This window comes from Cervus elaphus, chromosome 10, assembly GCF_910594005.1.
Source record: "Cervus elaphus chromosome 10, mCerEla1.1, whole genome shotgun sequence".
NCBI lineage: Eukaryota > Metazoa > Chordata > Mammalia > Artiodactyla > Cervidae > Cervus > Cervus elaphus.
Window position 1 is genome coordinate 26,016,595 of NC_057824.1, and position 25,097 is coordinate 26,041,691.

Genomic DNA, 25,097 nt, shown 5'->3' on the forward strand with positions numbered 1-25,097 from the left:
TTGGTAACACGTCGAGGGTGACCAACCAGCTTCGTTTGCCCCGAACTGAGGAGTTTTTCAGAATGTGAGACTTTCTGGTGCTCTTAACTGGGATAGTCCACATCAAACCAGGCTGCTTCCCTGAAACTGGAGCAATACAAAACTGGAAAAGCACCATATTCTCCGTCTGCCTATAAGGTTTGCTCACACCAGAAAGGTATAGGAGGAACTTAACAGGCTTGAAAATAAAAACTCATAAATAAGTCTTGAGGATATAATGTATAGCATGAAATACATTATTATATATGTATTATACATATATATTATATGTATATTATATCACATGTAAGTATATATATTATATTATATATATTATATATAAGTATATTATATATATTATACATGTTATACTATATACATATTATATATAATACATGTATTATATACATGTATTAGTATGACAGTTAATAATGCTGTGTTGCATATTTGAAAGTTGCTGAGAACAGATCTTATAAGTTCTATAAGAAAAAAAATTGTGTAATTATGTATGGTGACAGATGTTAACTAGACTTATTATGATGATCATTTCACAGTATATACAAATATCAAATCATTGTGCTGTACACCTAAAACTAATATAAGATTACACATCAAGTATACCTCAATTAAAAAAAAAAAGATTCAGGAATTCCCTTGTGGCACAGTGGGTAAAAATCCACCTGCCAATGCAGGGGACATGGGTTCGTTCAATCCCTGGTCCGGGAAGACCCCACATGTGGCAGGGCAACTAAGCCCGTGCACCACAGCTACTGAAGTCCACACTCGAGAGCCTGGGAGCTGCAACTACTGAAGCCCAAGCGCCATGGCCTTGCTCCTCAGCAAGAGAAGCCACGAAGCCTGAGCACCTCAACCAGAGAGGGAGCCCTCGCTCACCACAACTAGAGAAAGCCCGCGCAAGGCAATGAGGACACACATTGCAGCCAATACAAAAATAAATAATTTGTTTTTTAAAGATTCAAATTCAAAAATGAAAAAAGAAAAAGAAAGCCCATATGACTTAAGGCTTTGGGTGTTCAGAGCCTCAGACCCTAGGCACTGATATTCCACGTGGGCGTCTTAGCAACAGAGGTCTAGCGAAGGAATAACGGTCTGCACCATGATGAGCTTCATTCCCTCCAGATCAAACCAGTCCTAACGGCAGCCTCGTAAAAAGTCCTCCTAGCATGCTGTCAGAGGAAGCCAGATTAAAACACTGTGTCATTATTTACAGGAGACGGTGGTGTGTCAGAGCATTTGGCTGAAAAGACCATGTTTCCAAATAAATTTGGTAGGGCTAGCTAGGGCTGATCTAAAGCCAGCAAAACAAACAGCAAGGAAAGGCAGAAAAGGATCCAGTCATTTGGATGAATCATGTAATCAAATGACTTCCCAGGTGGCACAATGGTAAAGAATCTGCCTGCCAATGTAGGAAACACAAGAGACTCTGGTTCGATCCCTGGGTTGGGTAGATCCCCTGGAGTAGGAAATGGTGACCCACACTCCAGGATTCTTGCCTGGAAAATTCCATGGACGAAGGAGCCGTGTGGGCTACAGTGCATGGGGCCTCAAAGAGCTGGACATGACTGAGCACAGACACACATGTAATCAAACACCCTGTTTCATCGCAGGGCTCCCTGCTATTTTTCTGTGTAAGCTTTTGGAATATTCTGAATAAGAGCTGGAAGGTCAAAGAAAGAGAAAACAGAGTCCCTTTCTAAACCTCACATTTCCACTTTCTGCAGGAAAAAAGGACAAGCACCACTGCCTGGTCTGGCATAGTGTCGTGAGGATGAAGGAAACCAAGCCAGGATATCACTCTCAAACTGCTCCACCAAGGTCTGCCGCAGGCCCTGCAATTTATGATCTTGTCTGATCCTCTAAACAACCCAGGAACATAGATATCATCTCCTCTGGCTTCCAGATAAGAAGCAGACACTCGGTGACATCTAGGACCTTGCCCGTGGCCAAATAGCTCTTAAATGACACTTAGTTTTAAATCCAGGTCTGCCTCTCTCCGAAAAGCTTCTGTGCTTTGAGCACCTACCATGTGTCAGACACTGGTACGTTCTAGGATTCAAATGGACAAGTGGCAGAGAACCTGTCCTCAAGTGGTTCACAAGCTGGGAGCAAACACCAGAAGGGCCACTGTAATAGTCATTAACAAGGACTGAGGATTCCCCTGGTGGTACAGTGGATGGGCGTCCACCGGCCAATGCAGGGGACACAGGTCTGCTCCCTGGTTTGGGAGGATTCCACATGCCGCAGAGCAACTAAACCCACGTACCACAACTACTGGAGCCCCCGCACCTAGAGCCCATGCTCCGACCAAGAGAAGACACTGCAATGAGAAGCCCGTACACCGCAACAAAGATCTGGTGTGTCCGTAAAAAATAAATAAAATTTTTAGAAAGAAGAAAAAAAGAATGACTGAGTGCTTACCAGGTGCCAGATACTGTGTGAAATGATCCCCAGTTGGTATTTCAGATAATCCTCCTATGTGTCCACAGACCCGGCTGGCATTTTCCATGTTTTACAGAGCCTGAGGCTTAGAGAGTAAGTAACTCAAAGTCACAGGGTGAATCAGTCGTGATTCCAAAACCCAGATTCTTAACTGGACAGTGCATCAGACAAACGCAGAGGATGATATGGGCTCAAATCCACATTAGTGAAGCAGACCATTGAGTTTAAGGTAGAAAGAATCACTAAAAAAAACTGGTACTTCTGAAGTTTTCAAGAAGAGAGGAAGGGGAGCTCAATCTCAAGGGAAGACAAGATGATGATGAGGACGACGATGACAATGACACCAGCATAATGAAGGTGGAGGGGGAAGGAGGGGCTGGATGGTTCAGGCATCATTTATTCAATGCCTATGTGCTGCTAGCCCTGAATGTTCATCATCTCACCTTATTTCCACAACAAGCCTCTAAAGTTGGGTTCCAGGACTTCCCCGGTGGTCCCATGGCTAAGACTCCATGCTTTCAATGCAGGAGGCCGGGTTCGATCCCTGGTCAGGGAACTAGATCCCACATGCTGCAACTAAGAGTTTGCACGTAACAACTAAAGATCCCAAGTGCTGCAACTAGGACCTGGCACAGCCAAATAAATGTTTTTTAAAAAATAATAATAAAGTGGGTACCATTGTCAGCCTCATTTAACAGAGGAAGAGGACCAAGGTCACATGGCCCATGCTCTGGACCAGCACCTCTGTGGACACAGGGCGAAATGAACATGGGAAACACACTCCATCTCTGCATAGAAGAACTGCAAAGGCAGGCTGCAGGAAGGGGAGCAGGACTGAGGTCAAGTTGTAATAAGAACACTACAGGGGTGGTGGGACCAAGCCTGTGACACAGAGGGGCTGGGCCAGGTGGGCAATGGAAGGGACAGTCTGATGAGGGGCCATGCCGTCAGCAGAGAAGGCAATCGGGAGGCAGCTGCGCAAGTTCTGGCATGAGTGCCTGGGGCTAAGAGGACAGAGGGGAGTCAGGGCGACAGGGGGACTGGGAAGGGGTTGGGTAAAGAGGAAAGATAGCTCAAGATAGCGCAAGACTGAATCCAGGGGCTTCCCTGGTAGCTCAGGGGTAAAGAATCTGCCTGCCAATGCAGGGTTGGATCCCTGGTCCGGGAGGCTCCTACATGCCTTGGAGCTACTAAGCCTGTGTGCCACAACTACTGAGCCTGTGCGACACAACTACGGACCCCACATGCCGCAGCTACTGAAGCCCACACGCCCAAGACCCAGGCTCCACAGCAAGAGAGGCCACTGGAATGATAAAACCGCACAACGCAACTAGAGAGTAGCCCTCGCTTGCAGCAACGACAGAAAAGCCCTCGAAGCAATGAAGACCTAGTGCAATGGAAAAAAAAAAAAAAAGAATGAATCCAAAAAGGTCGATCCTTATAACTGAGGGAACAATGAATGAGAGGGAAGCTCTAAGAAGACAGTGGTTTGGTTTTCACATGATGAACCTGAGATGGAGTGGGACAGACAGACCTGGGGAGAAGCACGGAGCAGACTATGCCCCAGGATGGTAACTGGGCAACACTAGGAGGGGCTGTGGCAGCGTCCATCGGTCAGGTTCTCTGTTGCACACAATGCACTCTGGCTGGTTTGAACAGAGAAGCAATTTATAAAGGTTACTGGGTAGCTGGGGGTCTTACAGAGAGCTGGAGAACCAGCTTTTAAAGCTAAGAAGGCAGAAGCAGCACCTCCAATCATGTGCAAAAATGCTTCCAGGGAGAAGGGCTGGCCTGGGCTCAGACCCTCCCAGGCTGCCTGCTGACACCGCTGCTGGTGATGCTGGATATTAATAATGCTAGGACCCCATCCACTGCTGCCCCCCGGAAGTGGATGTAACTGCCAACCCCTGACTGAGACATATCCTGCCCTCTGGGTCAACAGCTGAAGATTCAAAATCTGCTTCAGGAGAGTCTGGGGGGTTGAGCCTGGGTCACAAGCCCTGGTCCTAGCTGCATGGGAGGCTGGAAAGAGCATCAGGGCACCTGGCTTCAGTCATAGCATGACACCCACAGGAGGGAAAGTGGAGTTCAAAGTAATGGAAGGTCAAGATGAAGGGTGGGACTTCCCTGGCAGTCCTGTGGTTAAGACTCCACACTTCCACTGCAGGGGGAGAGGGTTCGATCCCTGGTCGGGGAACTAACATTCCACATGCCACACAGTACAGCCAAAAAGAAAAAAGAAAAAGACGAAGGATAAACGTCCACTGCAAGTACCTTGTTCTGTATTTTCTAAATAATTGAAGGTTAAATTTGCCCCTCACAGGTAGAAACATTTTTTATGTCTCAGAATGAACAAAGAGCTTAAGATGGCAGCCACGTTCATCACTGGTGGAGTCCGGAGGCTGCTATAAAGATATGGTCTATTTTCCTGCGGTTGGGGGCCAGTGGTCCCAGGACCAGCACGCCTGGTCACTGAGAATAACAAAACTGACCTCTGTTCAGAAATGTTGGTGCCAGGTGTGTGGAAATCCCTGGATTAGAGACTCTGGGGACCGTTTTTAATTCACCGATAAGTGGAGTTTTAAAATGTGACATCTTTGAGTACTGCTGCCTTGGTCTGTTAAACAAAGAGGAGCAATGCCCATGCCAGCATCATCCTAAAGCTGATAACGCTAAGGGGGCTCACAGCTGGTGGGATGGCCTCGACTGTGACTAAACAGCACCCTGTTTCCAATCGCAGAAACGTGGTTTCACCCTTACTACAGATGCTGCATCTGGAATATGGAGACAGATCATTTTAGATTTTGTAGGTTTAGCTCCAAAAGCACAGCTGGGGCTGGCAGTCATCGAGTTTGAGATGGGAACTCCTGTCCTCCCCCTCCAGCACTTCCTTCCCTGGACTCACGTAGCCTTGGCCTGTAGGATGGCAGCAGATAAAGGATGCACCCTTGGACAGCTGTGACTCCTCCTCGGGGGTCCGGAGAAAGGAGTCCGGGCTCTGAGTTACTGAGCTGGGCTCAGCCTCAGGATCATCTCCCGGCAGGCAGAGCCGGCAACCTGTCTGACTTGACCGTTTGCTCATCTGGAAAAAGGGATAAAAGCACTGTTCTTTCATTGTAATACAGCTACCTTAGCAACTCTGCACTACCACGGGCCCTACTCTTTAGAGTAATGAAAGTGGAAGTGAAGTCGCTCAGTCGTGTCCGACTCTCTGCCACCCCATGGACTGTAGCCCACCAGGCTCCTCCGTCCATGGGATTCTCCAGGCAAGAATACTGGAGTGGGTTGCCATTTCCTTCTCCAGGGAATCTTCCCGACCCAGGGATGGAACCCAGGTCTCCCGCACTGCAGGCAGGCGCTTTAACCTCTGAGCCACCAGGGAAGCTCTTAGAGTAATGAGCTCTTCCCAATTTCCGGAGGCCACTTAATTGACCTAATGATGGGAAGGAATCAAGGAAGACTTTTCTTTGGAAATGATTGCATCAGAAATCATAGGGGGGGACGTCCCTGGTGGTCCAGTGGTTAAGAACCTGCCTGCCAATGCGGGGGACACAGGTTCAATCCCTGGTTGGAAAACTAAGCTCTCACATGCTGCGGGGCAACTAAGCCCCTGTGTCACAACTACTGAGCCTGTGTGCCTAGAGCCCATGCTCCACAACAAGAGAAGCCACTGCAGTGAAAAGGCCTGAGCTCTGCAACCAGAGAGCAGGCCCTGCTCGCCACAACTAAAGAAAAGGCGGAGCCTGGCAACGAAGACCCAGCACAAAAAAGGAATGGGGAATTCTCTCTGGTGGTCCAGCGGTTAGGACTCCTCACTTTCACTGCTGAGGGCAAGGGTTCGATCCCTGGATCCCTGGTCAGTGAACTAAGATCCCACAAGCTGTATCACACCAGCCAGCCAAAGAGAGAGAGAGAGAGAGAGATTAAAAAAAAAAACCAATGAAGTACCGACACCTGCTTCAACACAGATAAACCATGGAAACATCAAGCTCCGTGAAAGAACCCAGATACAAAAGATCACACATTATATGATTTCATTTACACAAAATGGCCAGAACAGACAAATCCATGAACACACAAAGTAGATTAGTGGTTGCCTAGGGCTGGAGATAAGGATGAGGGGGGAGGGATGCGGAGAGGAATGGTTAATCTGTGCGAAAGGAAGCTTCTTTAGGGGCTGACAAAAAAGTTCTAAAATTGACGGTGGTGTTGTTTGCACAACTCTGTGGGATATATGAAAAGTCATTGAATTAGACACTTTAAGTGGGTAAATTATATGATATGAATTAGATCTCAATAAAGCTTTTATTAAAAAAAAATAACCAGTGGAAGTAACTGTAGTGATTGGATGGTATTAAATGCCAGACAGTGTTTTGAGCACTTAAAAGTTTTACGAGACGCCTACCGTAGCAGTATCCTTATTAGCTGCATTTTACAGACAAGGAAGCTCGGCCACTGAGAGAGAAGTCCACGGCCCAAGGTTACCCCGTCAGTAAACAAGGGGTCCCACGTGGGAACCTGAGGAATCAGACTTCAGAGCCGTGTCCTTAAGGGCTGCACCCGCACACAGAAGTGCACTGGTCGCCGCGGGACTCGGGGCTCAACGTAAATGCCCCCCAGTCGGGGACAGTTCAAACACATGCTGGTATCTCGCCCGGTGAAAAGAGGGACACAGGTCTGCAGCCGACGCTATGGAGGCAACAGAAACGACAACAGAAGCTGCGCTGCTTTTCTCTTCCATCTGCACGAAGCACTCTACATGCAAGGGTACACAAGCTTGGCAACTTCCTGCTACTTTTCATGAAAAACAGTAACTGTGGGTTTCCACGAAGAAGCAGGTCAGTGTTGGGGTGGAACACTGATGTTCCCCGTCCCCCGAAAACCTTTTGCACTTGTGTGTGCTATGTCACTTCAGTTGTGTCAGACTCTTTGCGATCCTATGGACTGTAGCTCACCAGGCTCCTCTGTCCATGGGATTCTCCAGGCCAGAATACTGGAGTGGATGGCCATGCCCTCCTCCAGGGGATCTTCCTCACCCAGGGATTGAACCCGAGTCTCTTCCGTCTCCTGCATTGGCAGTCGGGTTCTTTACCACTGAGCCACCAAAAACCTTTCAGTACTGTTTGGTTTTTTGAACTACGAGCAGGGCAGGGACTATCTAATACTACGCCGGTTTTAAGGCAGCCTTCTCTAACCCACCCATCAGGACTGCATCTGCTCACGGCACCATGCCTGGAATCACCATGCCTTAATCATTAAGACTACTGTTTTATTTCATCTGTAGAGCTTTTCACTTCCCTCTGCTCTCCCTGACTATAAGCTTCCTGAGGACAGGCATGGAGTTTGTTTCTTACTACGCAGTGCTGGCACACAAGCAGACCCTCCACACTTACTTGCTATTATTGATCAGACAAACAAATAAGTAAATGGATTAAGGTTGAATCACCTGACTTCACCTGCCACCGGTCATGGGCACAAGCAGCGATGGATGGAACAGGAAGACACTTGGCTGGAAAGCCCCAGGATTGGGAACACACTGTTTCAATCAGCCTTGAGTGGAGCTTAAGAAAATGATTTATTCCTTCAATTAAAAACATTTGCTTTCATCTAGTCCCAGAGAATTTATGGCGCCGTAATCCTTTCCATCTCAAATCCTTTCCATTATCTTTTCCTAATTAATTGAGGTATGTAAATTCGTTTGATCTAAATCTTTGCCAGCATAAACATTACTCACGTGGTGATTCTGCAGCACATTGCTGGCTGATCAAGTTTAATCAGGTTCTACCGGTTTTTAAATTATACATGATATTAGACAAGATTCATTTAACTCTGCATCTAACAGCTACAACTTATTACATTGGCTGCTCCCAGACATTTATAGCAAATCGCTATTGAATCATTACTATGAATCAACTTATTGCTGTTTAGTTGCTAAGTCATGTCCAACTCATTGCGACCCCACAGACTGTAGTGTGCCAGGCGCCTCCATCCATGGGGTTTCCCAGGCAAGGATACTGGAGTGGGTTGCCATTTCCTTCTCCAGGGGATATTCCTGACCCAGGGATCGAAAGCACGTCTCCTGCTTTGCAGGTGGGTTCTTTACCACTGAGCCACAGCGGGAAGCCCATGAACTAACTTAGTATACAATTAAAAAAACTGTTTGACACAATAGGAGACTTTGATATGAAAGAAAATATACTTTGATGTATTTTGGGCAAAAAAAAAAAAAAGATTAAGGAAAATATATTATCCAAGTGAAATTTCTCAAGCTGTTACCTTACAGATCAATACAAAATCTCTTCACAAAAATATTTATGGATTAGGACAGCAGTATTTCACCCAAGTAATACACAAAGAAAGGAGCAGCAAATTTTTTTATACAACTCAAATAATATATGGGGAACAATATGTAGAATTCCAAAACTGCAGACGTGTCTGTAGATTCTGGGGGTTATGAAACATGCATCTACAGTGGTTTCAGCACTGAAACGTGCTCCCTTTCCCAACCTCTTATTATCTTTTTCATTTCACATTCTGATCACTTGACCAATTACTTGGGAACTGAATTCCTTCAGGATCATGCTTCTTTTTCATATTTCATTTACTTGGAGATAATAGGCCCATTACGGAGGTGAAATGTCCCAATTCCAGAAAATGAGTGTTTTGAGCAAAAACAATAAAAGGAAAGATTAAATATTCCAACCGGCTAAGCACAAGCTAGAAAGATGCTGGTTTTGTCTACGCTGCATTGGTGTGCCAGGGGTTTTGTTTGCTCCGGGAGTCCCCGCTGGCCACCTCAGGAGCCCCCGAGGATGGGCGGAGGGTGGAAGCAGGCTCCGGAGCTGATCTTCTCAGTGGCCTGTGCCGCTCAGAGGGCTGGCCTGGCGTCTCGGAGCAGACTGCCATGGGCGTTTGGTCTAAAAGCCTCTACAATCATGGTCTGCTGCAGAGGAAAAAGGAAGGACCCAACCTGAGAGAGAGGTGTGCTCAGTTGCTCAGTCGTGTCCGACTCTTTGTCACCCTATGGACTGCAGCCCATCAGGCTCTTCTGTCCATGGGATTCTCCCAGGCAAGAATACTGGAGAGGGTAGCCATTCCCTCCGCCAGGGGATCTCCCCGACCCAGGGACTGAACCTGAGTTTCTTACAACTCCTGCATTGGCAGGCGGATTGTTTACCACTGAGCCACTGGGGGAAGAGAGGTAGTCAGTCCCTACAACAGGGGTGGAAATCCCAAGATGAAAGCTGTGAAGATTAGCAAATGACCAGCCAGGAAGCAGAGGGCTCTAGGAGACATTTCTTTAAGAAGCTGAAACTGATAGAATGCCTAATATTTTTAAAAGTGCTGACATGAAATGTAAGCCATTCTAGCTCTGGGAGAAGGCATTGAGGTTGAACCAGTATGCTTAAAAACTAAGAGAAAGCGTCCTCAGATGGCAGACAAAAATGAGAGTACTCTGATCATAAGTGATCTCTGCTCCTTGGTTCCTTATTCCTCTGTTGAGTCACAGAGCCCGTGAGGAAAAAAGCTTGTTTTTTTTTTTAGATCTTCTCCCCATTCCAGTCTCCAAAGCACCTGTGCAAATACACTGGATTTTGCCCAGTCTGATGGGCTCACTGGTCAGATGAGCCTATTCACGGACCTCACACGCAGGTTATGACGACTCTTACTTCTACAAGTCCCCTTGTTGGACATCATATCACTTAGCACCCCGGAAGGGAACCTCATTAAAATTTCTTTTAAATCCAAGATTTCCCAAGAGACTTCCCTGGCAATCCAGTGGTTAAGACTCTGCACTTCCACTGCAGAGTGTGTGAGTTTGATCTGTGGTTGGGGAACTAAGATCCCACATGCCATGCGGTACAGCCAAACAGAAAAATAAACAAAAATTTAAAAAATAAAACCAGTCTAAGATGTTCCAGAAAAAGCTGTGATCCTCTTAGACATCGGTATGACTTGGTTTCTTTGATAACAGTTCCTTCTCTGCCTGGTCACGTGTGTGCTCAGTCGTGTCTGACTCTTTGCAACCCCAAGGACTGTAGCCGGCCAGGCTCCTCTGTCCATGGGATTTCCCAGGCAGGAATCCTGGAGTGAGTTGCCATTCCCTTCCCCAGGGGATCTTCCTGAGATCTTCCAGGGATCGAACCCACTTCTCCCGGAGGACCTGCCTCCCTCCCTCCAGCCCTGACTTCCTATGTGAACTTATATCTTCTCTGGTCCTGATTGGTTGTTCCTTCCTTATATTTTCCCATTATCTGTTTCTGTCCGCTTTAAGCCTTCTCAAATGCCTCCTGGAACAAACAAGCAAGTAAGACAAGACTCTCTCAATTTCAGTTTTTGATCCAAACACTGGAGAGAAAGCATATGAAAGGGTTTTGGTTTTTTTCTCCCCCTTGATCAAAAGACGACTGTTAACTAGCTCTTGTTATTCAGCTCATTTCATTTCAAGGACTAATCAAATGTCCACATTTTCCTAGCTACAACTAAGAAGTGTTGTAGCCCTTAATTAAAGGTACAGTTTCTGCCATTGAGTTTATACTTTGGTCAATTACACGACTAGTCAGACGAGAGCGTGTCCACAAGTATACACGGACAAGGGCTCAATCTGGGGTCCCCAGGGATCTGTGCACCTACATGGGAAAAAAATACATTTCCACTGACCTCTAACCGAAATTCAGCATTTCCTCCTACCATGACATCAGGCAGAAAACCACAGAGGTATTCATGCTCCTGTGACTCTGAAACCAACAGAAATCACGAGGGCTTTTCATATCCTATTACAGTTGTTAACAATACCTCGAAACACTGCTTAAGCCAGCACCACTTTGAAAAGTATGGTAGTTATTAACCTTGCCATTAGACTGCGTTCTGTAACAAGAGATCAACAAAGAGGCATGTATTTCTCTAGCAAATAAATTTTAAAATATCTTGATGACTGTATTTCAAAATAATTGGTTTCTGTGAAATTCCATGCATTCTATTCTATGCACTTAGAACACTACTGTAAGAGGTGATCCCCGAGGCTTCGCCAAGCTGCCAAAGGGGTCTGGGCACAGCACAGGCTGAGATGTCCTGACTCTGGCAGCAGGCACAGTGCCTCTGCCATGAGGCCCCGTGGAGACTATGGCAGGGGTGGGAGGATGATCACACTGCTTCAGGCCACACACACCATCAGAAATAACTTTGCAAGTGATGCTCTCAGTTTGCTAATGAGTAATATTAGGTCGATTAGCTTAAACCACTTTCAGTCAGCTCCAGCAGAAGGAAGGCATTGCCGCTGATTGCCTGGATTTTTCAGCAGCACTGATAACGGACACAAAGGATCCCGGGAGTCCTGGGCTGGCTGATTGCTCCAGGTCACCACCGTCAAATGTTCAGCCTGCATACAACCTACCAGAAGAGTTGAGGTCGGCAGCCCAGCCCAGCCCAGGGCCTGGTGCTATTTCCAGCAAGACGCATCACTTTCCAAAATAGAACCCCCCTGTAATGCTTCTATTAAGTCATATGGTAAATTGCCTTTAAATCATGGCATTTCTTAGAGCCTGGTATAGGCACATAAAAATAACAACACAAGGCTAATTATACAGCTGGGGAACTAAACATGAGTTAACTGAGCTTCTTTTTAAAAACAACGGGAAAAAATCCTACTGTGACAGGAACAAGAGGGCTTCCGTCCAGTGGAAACTTTCTGAGTATCTAGGGTGTGGTAGGCAGTGCGGGCAGAGATAATGTTGCACAGAAGAGATGCTACAGAAGAAAGTGTGGCTAATCCCTGAGAGGGGTCCTCCTGGGAACTGCAGAGCCAACTGCCTGGTGTTCACACACAGCAAGTGCTGGAGCAGGTCTCAAACCAGCTGATCTCTTTTGACTTCAAGCCTAAAGAACAGCTGACCTGAGCACACAAGAAGAACCTCTGCTGGCAGCACTGTTAAGATGATCACTCCAGGGGAGAATTGAAAGGAGAGAGAAGTGCAATGGAATTGCATGGAATGCAATGCAGTTATTAAAAGCCTGACATAAGCCTCTGTGTATCAACGTAAAAGGATTCTCTTGGGGAAAAAGCAAGGCACTGAACAGTATGTACAGAATGATGACATTTACATAAGACCAGGTTGTTCAACAACATACATACTTTCAACTATGGTGACCCTCAACGGATGGATCTAGGTGGGGGTTACACAGTTTATTATACTCATAGATACATTATAGATTTTAAATCTTTACAGAAAGAACATATTCACATGTTGTTTGTGTGTTACCAGTCACTCAGCTGTGTCCGACTCTGTGACCTCATGGACTGTAGCCCGACAGGCTCCTCTGTCCATGGAATTTTCCAGACAAGAATACTAGAGTGGGTTGCCATTTCCTACTCCAGTGGATCTTCCCGACCCAGAGATCAAACCCACGTCTCCTGCAGTTCCTGCATTGGCAGGTGGATTCTTTACCACTACGCCACCTGGGAAACCCCATATTACTTGTGTAATTTAAAAATCTAATAAAATAACAATAAAACAGATCCACAGCTACCTGAGTTTCAATCCTACAAAAGATGAGAATGATCAAAAATAATAAAAACTTCATGTTTCCATGTGTCCCTATTCCTTATTTCTAGGTCAAGCACAGGCTTTTGTCTGTTTTATTCACTGATGTAGCACAGGCATCCAGAACAGTGCCTGCTTCAGAGCAAGCATTCAGTAGAGATGTGTAGGATAAGTGAACTGATTGCTCATCTAATCCAGAAACTGGCACCCGGTACCTACCATGTGCCAGCTACTTGCTAAGGACTCTGGGAAACATACAGTGATTCACTTGACCTGCGTTCATTCAATTCACACCCTTCACATACCCACAGTGTTTGGTGTTAGATAAAAATACACACCAGCGCATATACACATCTGCTACCCTTTAGGAACAGAGAACTTGGCTTGGGGGAAGGTGAACTGTAGAGGTTGGAAGGAGGCGATAAAGCCTTTTCCCAGCCACAGCCTTAATCCTGGCTTTGGTTTTCCAAAGTGTGCCTCTGAGGCTTTACTTATCACAGTCTGTCTTGTACCAGAATTACATTCACGTGTTTGCGCCTGCCCAGCTGGGGGAAAATGAACACCAGCCTTCCTGGACAGTGTGAACGACTGGAGGACAAATGACTTATTCTTTCCCTGATGCCCAGCACGCCAAAGCATTCCATCTTGCTTTATTTCCCAGTTCCGCCCATTCATCACAGAATCAGAGATCTGCCATGGGGAAGGAATCCTGATGGTCGTTTGGCCAGGGCTACTTGTATCTGGACCTCGGCCCAGCCCTTCACATCTAATTTAAGAGAGGGACAGGTGGGTGGGTGGGGGTATGTGTGTCTGTGTGTGTGTGTATATTAGTTGCACAGTCATAGCCGATTCTTTGCAACCTCATGGACTATAGCCTGCCAAGCTCCACTGTCCATGGAATTCTCCAGGCAAGAACACTGGAGTGGGTAGCCATTCCCTTCTCCAGGGGATCTTCCCGACCCAGGGATCGAAGCTGGGTCTCCTGCATTGCAGGTGGATTCTTTACCAACTGAGCCACCAGGGAAGCCCCTAAAAAGGTGAGGGGCTACCAAACCAGATGAAATAGAATCTTCCAGCTCTCGTGGGAAACCACAATTCCACGTGTCAGCAGCTCTGCTGTTCACTTGCACAGTGTCTCCCACTCCTAATCACCACGCCGCTGGTCCCTCTACTCTCCAGCCTTTCACAGCCGTATCTGCACAAACCCATTCTTCTCTACCTTGAAGTGAAGACTTTTCCACCTAAGTGGATTATCCTGCAGTTACCTGTAGCAAACATCATCTTTGTGCACAGACCCTCTCTTTCAATTTGTCAGAATCATTTCCAAATTCAATTTCATTTTCATATTCAGTCGCTCTGGTCCCAACAGGAATGGCCTCTCAACTTCAAATATAAATTGCCTGGGAACACTTTTAACTTTGAAAATAAAATGTGGCCACTGTGCAATGGGTGTGCAAAGGTGAACTTGGGAGATGACCTTAAAAGGGAGGGAAGGAAGAGCGTTCTGTTTCTAGTGATGAAAGGTTGCTTTAACTATAAATTCTGAAAGATGAACACTGCAAGTTCACATATTCTTATACAAAATGCTTTGGGCCAGAGCTGATTTGAAAATTAAGAGTTGTTTTTTGTTTGTTTGGGATTTTTTTTTTTTTTTTTTTGGCTGTGTGACATGTAGGATCCCACTTCCTCAACCAGGGATGGAATCAGTGCCCCTGCATTGGAAGAGTAGCACCCTAAACACTGGACTGCCAGGGAAGTCCCCAAATCTAGTTTTTCAAACTTTAAAATAGCAATACCAGGCAGAGTGTGCTGTGTGCTCAGTTGTATCTGACTCTTTGTGACCCCATGGACTGTAGCCCCGCCAGGCTCTTCTGTCCATGGGATTTCCCAGGCAAGAATAATAGAGTGGATTGCCATTTCCTTCTCCAAGGAATCTTCTCAACCCGGGGATTAAACCTGGGTCTCCTGCATCTCCTGCCTTGGCAGGTGGATTCTTTACCACTGAGCCACCTGGGAAACTAGTATAGCACTTATTAAACTAATGCTAAGGCAGGCTGAAAGAAAATAGTGAAAAAGCTGGCTTAAGACTCAACATTCAAAAAAAGGAGATCAGGGCATCCGGTCCCAACACTTCATGGCAAATAGATGGGGAAACAATGAAAACAGTGACAGACTTTATTTTTTTGGGCTCCAAAATCACTGCAGATGGTGACTGCAGCCACAAAATTAAAAGACACTTGCTCCTTGGAAGAAAAGCTATGATAAACCTAGACAGCATATTAAAAAGCAGAGACATAACTTTTCCAGCACAGGTCTGTACAGGCCAAGCAATGGTTTTTCCAGTAGTCATGTATGGATGTGAGAGTTGGACCATAAAGAAACCTGAGCACTGAAGAATTGAAGCTTTTGAACTGTGGTGTTGGAGAACACTCTTTGGAGTCACCTGAACTTCAAGGAGATCAAACCAGTCAAGTCCTAAAGGAAATCAGTCCTGAATATTCATTGGTAGGACTGAAGCTGAAGCTGAAGCTTCAATACTTTAGCCACACGATGTGAAGACCCAACTCATTAGAAAACACCCTGATGCTGAGAAAGATTGAAAACAGGAGGAGAAGGGGACAACAGAGGACGAGACGGTTGGATGGCATCACTGACTCAATGGACACGTGTTTGAGCAAACTCCGGCAGATGCTGAGGACAGGGAAGCCTGGCGTGCTGTAGTCCATGGGGTGGCAAAGAGTCAGACATGACCGAGCAACTAAACAACAACAACACAGGCCTGCCTCATTATATAAAAATGTCACAGAGGACTTCGCGAGGCTGAATCAATGAAGAGACATCATGTAACAGCTGCCCAAATGACATCATGTAACAGCTGTCCCAGTGAAGGTCAGTAAACAAAGAACTCTTCAAGGAGACTCTGTACTGAGGGAAGAATTCCTCCCCATTATCTGTTTCTTTGGTTAGAGCCCTTGTTACCAAACAGGGACAGACACGTGTGTTAATAACAAGTGGTTCCAAAGGCTGGAGGGACTCTCCTGTGCTTTAATGGTATCATCACAACCCCATTTGTCGGCTTCTCACAGTAACTGCTGAAACTTAACGAGGCTCCTGGGGACTGCATCAGCAGGTCAATGCCTCCACGTCAGGAGGGCCAGAGAAAGTCACCCTGGGCTCAAGAGTGAAGGACTGAAAAATCAATGGTCTCAATATTGGTACAGGTCTTCATTTGCTACTTATAATGTGGTTTATCCCACAGAGAAGCTTTATAAAATAAGAAAAATACCAAGATAACCTAAAAGATGCCAGCAGAAGGGAAACATGTTTCAAAACTAAATGGGCTTCATCCAGCATTTCTTAGGCTTTTTCCTGCAGGTCTTGGCACCAACAGTACCTCTTAACCATCCTGGGTTTTGCACTTTCGTTGCTAGACTCCAACCTCCTTGGAAGGGCTTGTCTCTCATTTCTAACTATTGCATTCACAGCGTCATGGTGCTATAACTGGTACTTAGTTTGCAGACAATAAATGTCTGCATATGAATGGATATTATGATGGATATTTAGAATGAAAAAACATATTAGGACTTCCATCAGAAAAAGCCATTACTTGTAAAGTTTTTTTTCTCTGACTTGAACTTAAAACTACTTGGCCCAAGATAATATTTATGGTAGAATTAAAAGTATGTTCTCTGATTTTACTTGCCTATTAATATATGCATTTGATAATTAACAATGGTGCTAAGCGGTCAAAGCAAATAATTACTTTTCTAGTGTCTGCCCCTGTGTACGAGCTAAATGAGGGGAAAGCCACCAACTGCATATTAAAAAATGCAATTAAATGCAAAAAAATGGTAATGAGTTTGAAAAACATTCTGTTTAAGCCTCAGACCACAATATTCAGAACAGTTACAGTCCTTTCACTGGCTCAGTTACAATTCCACAGAATAGTCCAAATCTTCAAAACAGACACAAATTCTCCTCGGGTCACAGTGAATATAAAACCAGTTCTCAAAAGTTTCCCAGTTTACATTTTCGAGGTCTTCTGACCAACTGGTAGGGTTGACCATAAAAATTCTGTCTTTACATTTACTTATGTTCAGTATACTTTATTTAAGAAGCAACGTAATCACATAGAATGCTTTTATTTTAAAACTTATTTTGAAAAGACTGAATACATTAACATAATTCAGAAAAGTCAGTAAACATCCACAAGAACATGTTATATAATCCCAGTGAGTCTCATAATATTCTATTTTCAAAGGAAAAAAAAAACACTGGACAGAAAAGCAGTAAATTTGGAATCTGTTTCAAGTGTCCAATAAAAGCAGAAGTTGGCTCACGGTGTGGTCCGGACTGAGAGCTCAAGCTGATGCTACATTATATATTGGGCCAAATGGGCCCAGACAAACCAGCTGACTGCAAATCAGACCATTTGGAAGTGGCATTTACCTTGTAAACTAAGACTCTTGAGTCCCGCTGTGATTTCTAATTCCTTTTGAAACTGGGGTGCTCTGTGGTTGCTTTGGACCTGTACGATCTCAGCACAGGGGAACCCTCAGCCAAGAGTCACCAAGGGTGGTCAAGTTCATTGGCAGCTAAGAGTTTTACCTCTCTACAAAACTCAGCACCATCCTGAGAACGCATTTCTGTACCAAGCTGCTGAGATGCTCGCATGCACAGGAGGTAGAGAGTCTCTGCCCTGTGCTGGGTTGCCCCAGACTGTTGAGGGTTCAGATTCTAACTGCCATCAGTGAGTTCTGGACTCAGAAACTGAGGCTCTAAGGAGGTGAGCAGGGGACTTCCCTGGTGGTCCAGTGGTTAAGAATCCTCCTGCCAACACAGGGCACACGGATTTGATCCCTGGTCTGGTAAGATTCCTGCATGCTTCAGGACAACAAAGCCCGTCTGCTACAATTACTGAGCCTGCATGCCTAGAGCCCATGCTCTGTGAAGAGAGAAACCCGCAGACTGTAACTAGAGATTAGCCCCCGCTCACTATAAGTAGAGAAAGCCCGCGTGCAGCAACAAAGACCCAGTGCAGCCAAAAACAACAACTAAAATAAGGTTTAAAAATAATAAGGTAAGGGGTCTGGCCAAGGGTCCCCAGTGCATCAGGGGCAGATATGGAGCTGGCATCTGGGCCACGTGAGCCCTAACGCAGGCCTTGGTCCACCGTCTTGTCATGCCCCTTTTCCATCCAGTGACTGTAGCCATGAAATTAAAAGATGCTTGCTCCTTAGAAGGAAAGCTATGACAAACCTAGACAGCATATTAAAAAGCAAAGACATCACCCTCGACAGAGATCTGTATGGTCAAAGCTATGGTTTTTCCAGTAGTCATGTATGGATGTGAGAGTTGGCCCATAAGCAAGGCTGATCGCTGAAGAATAGATGCTTTTGAACTGGGGTGTTGGAAAAGACTCTTGAGAGTCCCTTGGACTGCAAGGAGATCAAACCAGTCAATCCTAAAGGAAATCAGTCCTGAATATTTATTGGAAGGACTGATGCTAAAGTTGAAGCTTTTCCAATCCTTTGGCCACCTGATGTGAAGAGCTGACTAACTGGAAAAGACCCTGATGCTGGGAAAGGCTGAAGGCAACAGAAGGGGGCAATAAGGTATGAGACAGTAAGATAGCACCACCAACTCAATGGGCATGAGTTTGAGCAAACTCCGGGAGATAGTGGAGGACAGAGGAGTCTGGCGCACTACAGTTCATGGGGTTGCAAAGACTTGGACACGACTTAGCAACTAAACAAGAACAACAAAGAGCAGGACAGGCTGCTTCTCCAGGGATGACATCACTGGGTTTTCCAGGGGGAGTCAAGGAAGCGAGTATGTCCACAATCGTGACTTTGTGTAAAACACGAGCCAATGGAGAATGTGTGACGATCTGAGGGTTCTCCCTGCCGGCCACACTCCCTGGACTTCAGGGAGAGTGATTCTGGGCAGCCTCTCTTCCATCCTCACACAGTCACCCTGGATTGCTCTGGGTAGGTAGGCTGCCGGACAAGAGAGCCCTGGTGGAGAGGAACAAAGGCACCCGGGCTTGCTATAGACAGCCTCGGCTTCTAAAGGCACCAGACATCACAGCAGGACTTGGGGGATTCCCTGGAGGTCCAGTGGTTAAGACTCTGCGCTTTCACTGTAGGTGGCACAAGTTTAATCCCTGGCCAGGGAAATAAGGTCCCACATGCTACATGGTGTGACCAAAAAGAAAATAATAATAATGAATAAGTAAATCATAGCAAGACTCAAAGAGTCTGGGTTTACAAGGTAACATTAGCCAAAACAAACACCCACAGCAGCTGCAGCATTTTCTGCAATGGTCTTTGGGTCAACTCTGTTCGTTAAGCAGAGACCAGGACAAATATGAGAGTGATCAGAGGTGCCTTCTCTGCCTCCCAGACAAGCAGGGGTGGTTTCCACTTGCTTATTTATACTTGCTCACTGGGTTTTATCCTTGCCTGGAGAGAATGATGTCAGAGTAGGAAAGGGAAATTTAAAAAGGAGGAGAGTTCTAGAAGGCATCTGCTATGTTCACATTCCTAGTATCTCACTTTTTCTTGAGGGGAACCATCCTATTCTTCTGACTACTTGGCTGCCGTGGAACCACTCCCACATCCTGGCTTCATGGGGCTGTGTGAGCTGGATGGACATTGGTCGGGAACTTTGACTGGGCCATCAAGAACAAGGCACTTTCTTTCTGCTGTGGTTTCAGTTAGAAGGACATAAATCTAGAGCTCCCAGGAACCACTACCTAGAGAGTGCCTGCAGGAGAATGAATTAAACTCAGAGAAAGCAGGGCTGAGCGAGGAAGAGATGGAGGCCTGATAGCAACTTCTGAGCCCCTGGATCCAGCCATTCCTGAAGCCCAAATTTGCCCCTGGACTTTACAGTACCAGAAAGTAACAACCCCCTGGAGAAGGGCGAGGTGACCCACTCCAGTATTCTTGCCTGGAGAATCCCATGGACAGAGGAGCCTGATAGCCTCCAGTCTATAGCGTTGCAAAGAGTCGGACATGACTGAAGCAACTTAGCACACGTGCAAGGTAACACAAACTTAAAAAAAAATTAATCCAGTTCAAGTTAGCTTGTCATTTGAAACTGAAAAAGCACGAACAAAGACAGGCGAAATAAAAGCATAAGAAAGAGGGAAACGAAAGGAGAAGATTATGTTTGTGGATGTGGGATCTGAAAGCAATTCAAGTTTGTCTCTTGTAAGTGAAGAAAGGTGACACGTGGGAATCTGTTCCATTTTTCATAGGAAGCACAGATAATCAGAACCGAGGCTCTGCCTTACTACTGTGATTAACCGTGCCATATTCTAAAACTAAAATGAGTGTGTGTTTTCTGATGTTTGACGACCCTGCAACCACTGTGAAGAGAAAGGAATGAGTCGTTACTGAGCAGAGATGTCTTTTAAGAGAGATTTTTTTTTTAGGGAGGAGATAAGATCACAGTGACAGCCCAAGTCTTACCTGGCATGGCGTGGACGAGGTCCCCGCACAGAACAAAGAATTTGGGCTTGGGGTTCAGTTTGTTGATGGCCTGGACTGCTTGCTCAGCCAGACGGATCTCCTGTTCCCACTCATCACCACCGCTGTCACAGTCCCCAGTGGCCCAGGCCTTCATCAGTCCAAACTGGGGGTCTGCACCTTGGATGAAGTAGAACGGGCCTTTCCATTCCCTTTCCTTTTCTTAAAAAGAAAAAGAAAGAAAAGGAGAGAAGAAATATTATAAAATCTGTCAGGGAAAGCATCCAGGTTATCCCGCGAGTGGATACAATATTTTTCTTAAATTAAGTAGGTCATTTTAATAAGCTGCTGTTCAAACATACCATTTTCCTGTCATCAGCTAGAGGATTTTGATTTATACTAATTATGCCTGGGACCCGGTGATTCCCAAAGGCTGGGAGGAAAAAAAAAAAAAAAACCACGTGGGCTGTTAACAGTCACACAACCAAGCTGTTTCTTTAAAAACTAGATGGCCAAGATGAAGCACAGAGGTATCACGGCATGCTGTACAGAGCATATTAATGTTCAATAGTTTTTTAATTAGAATTTAAAATACTGCAAATTGAAAGTTGCCAGAAGTATTATGTTTAAATGACTAGGTGAAGTGCTGTCAAATCTTTTACGCCAGGCTTAATGGCACAATTTGCGCTGTTTCAAGGGATGTGACAGAAATTTAATTACAAAACTTGGAGTTCAGAAGCTCTGGCTATCTGGTTGGAAAGGCAGTGCCAAAAATGAAATCTTAGTCAATGTGTGGGAAAAAAAAAAAAAGACGCTAACATTTCCAAGGCAGCGTGATGTGGGCATAGGTGAGGTGTGAGGCTGTGGGTCAGGGTGGGGGAACCAGAATCTTTAATTCCTTGTGTTCCTGGAAAGCACTTGTATCACCCGAAGGTAAGTTATCAGACTGCCCTGCCTACTGGTTTTGCTAAAGCCGTGGGGGCCACAGGCCTCTACCCTAATCTGCCAGCAGTGTCTGTGTTTGCAGAGCTGGAATGCCCATCAGTGGGCACAGAGGTTTCAAACTGTGGCTTCAAACATCTCTTTGGCCACAGAATCCTTCCTTCAAACAAAATCACACATGGCAGACAAATGTTGGAAACACGTAGCCTCCTCTGCCCAAATGGGCTCTGGGGACAGAGCAGGCTGAATTCATTCACTCACTCATCAGCCCAGATTTTATCCTCGGCCCAGAGAGGTGACACGGCTTGCCTGATGGCCACCGGCCATCAGCTGCAAGGACAGAACTGCCCTGTGACCTTGAGACTGTCTTCTTTTAAACAAATGACCATATTTTGCAGGTGAGCTGCATAAACGGCATTTGCTCTGGAGGTCAAGAGGATACTAGAATTTCCAGAAAGCCCCCTGGCATCATTTCACATCTCTGTGTTCATCTCACTGATTTACTCGATATTTACTGAAAGCCCACTGTTTGCCAGGCCCTGTGTGATGTGCTGACGACACACGAGAGGACCAACACAGGTGAGGTCCCGGCTCTCTTGAGCTTCGTTCTCAGGAGAGATAGCAAATAAGGACACACACAGAGCGGGTAGCCGGAGGGTGCTAAGGGCTCTGCAGAGGATTAACAGGGAAGGTGGCGCAAGTGGCAAAGAATCTACCTGCCAATGCAGGAGATGTAAGAGATAAGAGTTTGATCCCTGGATTGGGAAGATCCCCTAGGGAGGGCATGTCAACCCACTCCAGCACTCTTGCCTGGGAAATCCCATGGACAGAGGAGCCTGGTGGGCTACAGTCTACAGGGTCGCAAAGAGTTGGACATGACTGAATCGACTTGGCCCAGCACACAATGGCTAATTTAAATTGGATGCACAGAGAGGTGGTGTCATTTAAGCTGAGATCCAGATGTTGCACACAAGCTTTTAAAATTCCACGGTCACCCTCCCACCCACCATGCCTAGCTTACTATCACCTCAAGAGTGGGTCTCAGGCTTTAGGTCTCCCTTCCTTTTCTTCCTCCTTTTCCAGAGCTTAAGAAGACAAGCAGGTAAACAAACAAAACTACCTACACCTACTTGCCAGAACAAACTGTACATGTGTGCTAATCTGCCGGTTCCTGACCTACGGCTCAGAATCCTAGCTGTTAAGTCAAATCACCACCGGCCTGAACTCAGTCTGAGCAAGGACTATGAAACCCTGTTATGTGCATCCCATTGCCAAGGACAGCAGCTCAACACTACCACAAATTTGACTCACATTCATTGAGTCCTTACTACTTGTGGCAGAATGAATCCAGAATGTTCCCAAAGACCCCTGACTCCTGATATTCACATCCTGTGTGATCTCCTCCCCTTGACTGTGGGCTGGATCTAGACCTGCTTAGCAACTGACTTGCCTCTAATAAGCAGAATACAGTTATGGGATGAGCCTCCAGAGACTGTATGCATATCCTGGGGTATGCTATGAAAACAACCTAAATGCTCCTTGATGGACAAATGGACAAAGAAAATGTGGTGTTTACACAAGGGGGAATATTATTCAGCCCTGAGAAAGGAAACCCTGCCATTTGGGACAATATAGATGGACCTGGAGGACACTACGCTAAATGCAAGAAGCCAGACACAGAAAGACAAACAGTGCATGATCTCACTTATATGTGGAATCCAAAATAGTCAAGTTCATAGAAGCAGAGAGTAGAATGGTGGTTTCCAGGGGCTGGGGGTGGGGATGAGAAAAACAGGGAGGTGATAAGCTCCAATACTTTGGCCACCTGACGCAAACAGCTGATTCATTGGAAAAGACCCTGATGCTGGGAAAGATTAAAGGCAACAGGAGAAGGGGATGACAGAGGATGAGATGGTTGGACAGCATGTCTGACTTGGGTTTGAGCAAACTCCAGGAGATAGTGAAGGACAGGGAAGCCTGGTGTGCTGTAGTTCATGGGGTCACAAAGACACGGACAGGACTTAGTGACCAAACAACAAAAAAGTTTCAGTTATGCAAGATAAATAAGTTCTATCTTCCAAACAGGATGGTGCCTACAGTTAACAACACTGTATTGGAGACTTAAAATTTGCTAAGAAGGTAGATCTTAAGTGCCATCATCACACACACACACAATAACAAAAACAACAAAATAAAGTGGGCAGGAAGGAACTTCAGGAGGAGATGCACGTTTATGATAGATGTCTATGGGAGTGATGGTTTCACAGGTGTAAAGTTATCCCCCGCTCTGAGTTGGACGAACTGAATATGTACAGCTTTTCACATGTCTTCACACCTCAATGCAGTAGTTCTGAAAAGGAGAGACACTAAGCGAAAACAAAACAAAACAAAAGACCCTGACTTCCATCTTGCTTGCTCTCCCTCACTCTCTCTTGGAGCGCATGTCCTGAAGGGAAAAAGCTCCCATGATGAGTAGCCCAAACGTGGCAAGGGACTGAGGGAGGTCTCTGGCCAACACCCTGTGAAGACCCGAGGCCTCCCCATGCAGCACCTGAAAGGGATTGAAACCTGCCACAGGCACGTGGGTGCTTCTGGAAGAGGATTCGCCCTGGGCGAGCTTTTGGATGAGACCACACCCCAGGTGACGCTTGACAGAGTCCTCCTGAGACCCTGCAGCAGAAGGACACGGCTAGGTTGCACCCAAGATTTCTGATGGGAAATAGGAAATAACGTGACTTAGTTGCCTCAAACTGCCAAGTTCCTGGGTAACTTGTTAGCACACATCAGGGCTTCCCTGGTGGCCCAGTGGCTAAGAATCCACCTGCCAAGGCAGGGGATCCCTGGTCCGGGAAGATCCCACATGCCACAGAGCAACTAAGCCCGTTTGCCACAGCGGTTGAGCCTGTGCTGTAGAGTCTGGGAGCCGGAACTATTGAGCCCACGTGCTGCAACTGCTGAAGCCTGTGCACCCCAGAGCTCTGCAACAAGAGAAGCCACCGCAAAGAGAAGTCTGCGCACCACAACTAGAGAGAAGCACCCACTCGCCGTATCTAGAGAAGGCCCGAGAGCAGCAACAAAGACCAAGTGCAGCCAATAAGAAAAATAATAAAATTAACTTTAAAAATATCTGTTACACAGATCAGACTTAGAGGTCCAGGAAGGAGTCAGCAACACTTCTTCGCAAGCTGAAGGTTGGTGTCGTGGAAAAAAACTGAGATTCTGACTTGTGTTTTAAAGTTCACTGTTGGCACTGTTCATTCATTTTACTTAACTAGTAACCATTTTGTGCTGATGAATGCTTTTCACTGCTTTTTCTGTTTCTGAGGCAGTTTGCAAAGCGGTTTAAACTGGATAGATTAAATAGGGAGGGGGATGATCGTCATCTGAAGGTTGGGGCATAAATCAATCTGCTACAACAAATAAAATTTATAAACAGTTTTCTACAGTAACATTTTAACAAACATAGTTTTCTATGACAAATAGTCATAGTCCTGGAAAGCCAGTAGTCTTTGGAGGTATTAAATCTTTCATTATTACTCGTTTACTTAGTAAAAACTTAGAATCTCAAATTTATGATGTCAAGGCACAAAATAAACAGATTTGATCTAAAATAAAGGACAACTCACATGTCACTGTTCCATCAACCTTATCCTTCTAATAA

At 45.8% G+C, this 25,097-nt stretch overlaps 1 protein-coding gene across 1 annotated transcript in view; it reads right to left on the bottom strand.

Moving 5' to 3' along the window:
• CPPED1 (calcineurin like phosphoesterase domain containing 1) overlaps positions 1-25,097 on the bottom strand; it is a 127,537-nt gene that overhangs the window by 79,591 nt on the left and 22,849 nt on the right. Inside the window, exon 2 of the mRNA XM_043914349.1 lies at positions 20,498-20,716. Coding sequence (XP_043770284.1) covers positions 20,498-20,716 — 219 coding nt within the window. The remainder of the gene's footprint in view (positions 1-20,497; positions 20,717-25,097) is intronic.